Here is a 4562-nt window from a genome sequence, read left to right as displayed (position 1 = left end):
TCACCAAGCGAAAAAGTAACCGCCGCAAAAGACAAATAGCTTTGGCGTTGAGTAGCTACCAAACCCCGTGAGGGGGTATGTACAGATTTTTATTTCCTCTCACTGAACTCCATCAATGAATTGTGCGGCGAGCAAAAGCGGGAGCGGGAGTGAGTGCCGGTGTGCGTAGGTGCACCAGAGTGAGGGCTTTTGCTTTAATCACGGCAACTCCCTTTATGATCCTTTTTTGTTGTCGTTTACCTTGGCCGGAATCAATTCTTTAGGAGTGACTGTAAATACCTCTCATATATATATACACACACACACACATATCTGTGTCTTCCTGTCGCGGTGTAGCGGCGTGCCTGTCTGTGCATGCGGGGGGTGGCACCAAATGCGCTCCGCGGAGGATAACGACGCCTCTTCGCTTTGCTTCGTTTCTCTCTCCTCTCCTCCTGCTGCTGCCTCTCTCCGCGGGTGGCGTTGCCGGCGGCGATAGAATCAGAAGGAAAGAAAGTGGGGCGGCCGTGGCGGCCCAGGCACGGCAAGACAGAAGCAGTTGCGCAAAGGCAGGGGTGAGGCGGAGGCGGAGGAGGTCCCACGCTCGTCCTCGCTCCCGCGCTAACTCTCCCAGACATACAACCGGCGGGAAGGCGCACAGGATGAACGTCGTCCCGGCGCTGGCGAAGGAGATTGTGCGACGGCTCCGCAGCCGCACGGATGAGGCCACGGCGCTTAGCGTCACGGAGGAGCTGGCTGCCTTTGTGGTGCGGCTGTCTCTCTTCAACTCTCCAGACACCGACGAAAAGGGCAACGTTGCGGCCGCGCCGGAGGCGATTGAGTCGATGGCAGAAAAAATATCGAGCTACCTTGCCGCTTGTTCGCCGCACGTGTTGGCGACCCTCTCGCTGCAGTGCCAAACGGCGGCGCTGCGCGGCAGCTTCGCGAGCAAGCGTCGCAATGAGCAGGTGAAGCAGGAGGCGGTCACGCTGCGTCTGCTGGGCTCTCTCTGTGAGAACTCCACAAGAATGCCGGAGGAGATACTTAGCGAGATTGCCTTTTTTATCCTGCACCGCTACCGTCAACTGAACGCCACTCAGGGGAAGGTGGGGCCGCGGAAGGAGACAGCGGCGGTCCTGAACGCCGTGCTGCCGCGCTCGCAAGTGCGTGCCTTTGCAAACCAGACGGCGGAGGAGAAGAAGCGGCAGTTGGAGGAGCTGCGCCGCATTGTGTGGGGTATTCGCCTGTACAACAAAGTGGAGGGACGGACCGCGGGGATTGGCCTGCTGGCGCTGAGGGAAACCGCGGAGAAGTCTCTGAATGAGTTGGGTAGCCGCATTTCCGAGGAACTTCACTCCGCGGCCACCGTTTGCTCCGACTACGTGAAGTTTCTCCGCTCCCCCTCGGCGCCCGTCGGCAACCCCGCGAGGCAGGCGATCTGCGAGGAGTACCACCGTCAGCTGCAGTTTCTGCTAAACCTGCGCACGGCACGAGAGCAGCTGGACGCCCTCTCCGCCCGCATCCACACCGACTTCCTCCCCGCGTACGACAAGGCGCTCGCGGAGCTGCAGGCGGTGCTTGGGGTGGGCTCGATGCGTTCCGACGGCGTCACGCTGCGCAGTCGCGTGCCGAAGCGCACCGTCTACCCCAAATTTATTGCTCTTGCAGAGGCCTACGAGGAGGCGGAGCAGAGCCTTGACGGGTTTGAGGAAATCCAGGCCCTGCTGGACGTCTCCCTCTCTCTTGGCAAGTTACAAGATACCTCGCTGCCGCCAACCATCCTGGCGGAAACCGTGACCGCCTCGAAGGAGACCACGGCGGATCGTGCCGCCATCGCGGCTGCCGTCGCAACTGCCGCGGCCCCGCAGGGGGCGCAGGTGCTCCTGCAGTACGCCAAGGATGCTAGCGAGCTGGCGCAGCACAGTGCGTCGCGGGCTATGAACGGGCTGTGTCTGGTGAGCCTCGTGGAGGACGGCATTTGCGTGGAGGGGCGCACGAGCGAGGCGGACGACGCGTTCGCCGGCTTTGTTGTTTGCTCGCCGCCGGACAGCGCTCGAGGCGACTGGTACGCCTTTTGCTCCGAATACGCGCTACGGCGTTTTGTGGGGGCGCCGCTGCGGTTCATTGAGGGGGCGCAGCACCTGGTGCAGGAGGATTTGGTGCTCGCCGGCCTCCTCGACCTCCTCAGGCAACTCCCGCGCGAGTTGTACATCAAAGGCACCCGCACCTACGAGCCACGCGGGAGCCTCGTCGCGGCGGCGGAGCGCCACGACGCCTGCACGCAAACAGGGCAAAGAGACCCCTACATGGACCACAATTACCGCTGGAACGAGTGGGACCTGCGGCGCCAGGCGCTGAAGCTCGTCAACCTCCTCGACATGCGCACCCACTCGACGCAAACGATAGCCTCGCACTTCCGCCGCGACAACACCACGCAGGTGCGGCCTCCGCGCGACGACGCGACGCAGACGATGCAGGACGCCGCGGTGCAGCCACCACGTACGGCGCAGTACCTGAAAGGGCTGCGGGGCACCCAGACCTCCGCGATAGAGACTGTCCAGCGAGCCTTCCTCTACTAGCCGCCGGGGGAGGAGTGGGCGCCGCCCCACCCCCACACCCCTCCTTTTTTGTTTTTGTTTTCTTCCTGCCTGTCTTTTCCTTGTTCCATGCGTCTCTGCGGCGGCGTGCGAGAGTGGCCCCGCAATCCGGCAAACAAAAAGGGAGAAATAGGGAGGGGTAGGAGGGCGCTGGGGGCTGTGGCGGACACGAGGCCCCACATGTGAATTGCAGCCATGATGTACGGTAGACACCCGGGTAGGATGGAAGGGAGAGAATGAAAAAAGAAAAAAAAGGAAAAGAAAAAGAGAAATCGACGACAAGAACAGTCAAGGGACAGAGAGTGACTGGAGTTGTTATTCAATATATTTTTTGTTTTATTTTCGTCGGTGGAGGCTTTTCTTCTCTTCCTGCCCCCTCTCCGTGCTCTTGTGTTTTTCTGCCCCGCTGTTTGGCCCTTCCCTCGGGGCTCGGCGCGAAGAGAGGAGAAAAAGGAAACGAAAGAAAAAGAAAAAGGAAGAATATCGGCAGTAGCCCACGCAGAACGATGCCAGGCAAAAGTGTGGAGGAGCGGCTTGTGGAGCGCTTCATGCGGTACTCCGCCATCTCAAGCCAGAGCAACCCGGCCAACGTCGGCAAGTGCCTGCCGACGTCCCCGGGGCAGCAGGAGCTTGCGGAGCTGGTTGCGGCAGAGCTGCGCGCCGGTGGCCTCGACGACGTCGTGTGCGACAACCACGCGACGGTGACGGCGGTGAAGCGGGGACGCAGAAAAGGCTGCCCGACCGTCGGCTTCATTGTTCACCTCGACACCATCGACGTTGGCCTCAGTCCGGTGGTGCGGGCGCAGAAGTTGCGCTACGAGGGCGGGGACGTCTGCCTTAACAAGGAGCAGGACATTTGGCTGCGGGCGGCGGAGCACCCCGAGATTGCGCAGTACGCCGGCCAGGAAATTTTGTTCAGCGACGGCACGAGTGTCCTTGGCGCGGACAACAAGGCGGCGGTGACGACGGTGGTGGAGATGATCACAAGTCTGCGGCCGGAGGACGAGCACGGGGACATCATTGTCTGCTGCGTCCCGGACGAGGAGGTCGGCCTCGTGGGCGCCAAGCACCTCGACCTGGCCTCCCGCTTCAACGTGGACTTTGCCTACACCATCGACTGCTGTGAGCTGGGCGAGGTGGTGTACGAGAACTTCAACGCCGCCGGCGCCACAATCACCTTCACCGGCGTCACGGCGCACCCCATGTCGGCGAAAGGGGTGCTGGTGAACCCGTTGCTGATGGCCGTGGATTACATTTCACGCTTCGACCGCAACGAGACGCCGGAGTGCACGGCGGGAAAGGACGGCTACCACTGGTTTGCGGAGATGACCGCGAACCAAAGCGAGGCCGTGCTACAAGTGATGGTGCGCGAGTTTGACCTGGCGAAGTTTGAGGAGCGCAAGCAGAAGCTGCACACGGTGGCCAGGGAGATCCAGCAGCTGCACCCCACCGGACGCGTGCAGGTGCGGGTGGCAGACCAGTACCGCAACATCGCCGACTCCCTCGGCGGCGACCGCACGGCGGTGGACATCATCTTTGAGGCGATGCGGGCTGCGGGCGTGGAGGCCAAGGTGACCGCGATGCGCGGGGGAACCGACGGGGCGGTGCTCTCCGCGAAGGGCATCGTAACGCCAAATTACTTCACCGGCGCACACAACTTCCACTCGAAGTTCGAGTTTCTGCCGGTGCCGTCGCTGCTCAAGTCGTACGAAGTGACGCGGCAGATTGTCTTCCTGGCGGCCAAACGCGCGAAGCCGCGGCTGTGACGTGCGTGCGCGTGTCTGGTGGGGGGCTCCTTGCGCTTCCGTGACCGCCGCGGCCCCCATTTGTTTATTTGTTTGGTTGTTTATTTCTATTTCATGAAGGGCAATGAAATCGCAAGCGCACACACGTGACGGACGTGGCGCCTTCCCCCCTCCTTCTTTCCTCCCCAGCAGCGAGGGCAGAAAAACGAACAAAACGTAAGGAGGGAGGGAGTGCAAGTTT

The 4562-nt window shown here is 61.6% G+C and overlaps 2 protein-coding genes across 2 annotated transcripts, besides 3 other annotated features; both read left to right on the top strand.

The window, feature by feature from the left end:
• Positions 1-641: 641 nt before the first annotated feature.
• Positions 642-2558, top strand: Tco025E_03487 (DUF3508 domain containing protein; the record flags this gene model as incomplete). Its single annotated transcript, XM_029370405.1, has 1 exon — positions 642-2558. The coding sequence occupies one exon, from the start codon at positions 642-644 to the stop codon at positions 2556-2558; it is 1917 nt and encodes a 638-aa protein (XP_029229540.1).
• A 249-nt stretch (positions 2559-2807) lies between these two features.
• Positions 2808-2848: a microsatellite.
• A 173-nt stretch (positions 2849-3021) lies between these two features.
• Positions 3022-3054: a microsatellite.
• Positions 3055-3082: 28 nt separating this feature from the next.
• Tco025E_03486 (putative peptidase t) lies at positions 3083-4342 on the top strand (the record flags this gene model as incomplete). The annotated part of the gene is made up of 1 exon (XM_029370404.1): positions 3083-4342. One exon carries the CDS (start codon positions 3083-3085, stop codon positions 4340-4342), a length of 1260 nt encoding a protein of 419 aa, XP_029229539.1.
• Positions 4343-4401: 59 nt separating this feature from the next.
• Positions 4402-4428: a microsatellite.
• Positions 4429-4562: the final 134 nt, after the last annotated feature.

The sequence above is a fragment of the Trypanosoma conorhini genome (assembly GCF_003719485.1).
Source record: "Trypanosoma conorhini strain 025E chromosome Unknown Tco_14.4_contig_00158, whole genome shotgun sequence".
Taxonomy (NCBI): Eukaryota; Euglenozoa; class Kinetoplastea; order Trypanosomatida; family Trypanosomatidae; genus Trypanosoma; species Trypanosoma conorhini.
Note: the sequence above shows the minus strand (reverse complement) of the source record. Positions and strands in the feature narration are given on the sequence as shown.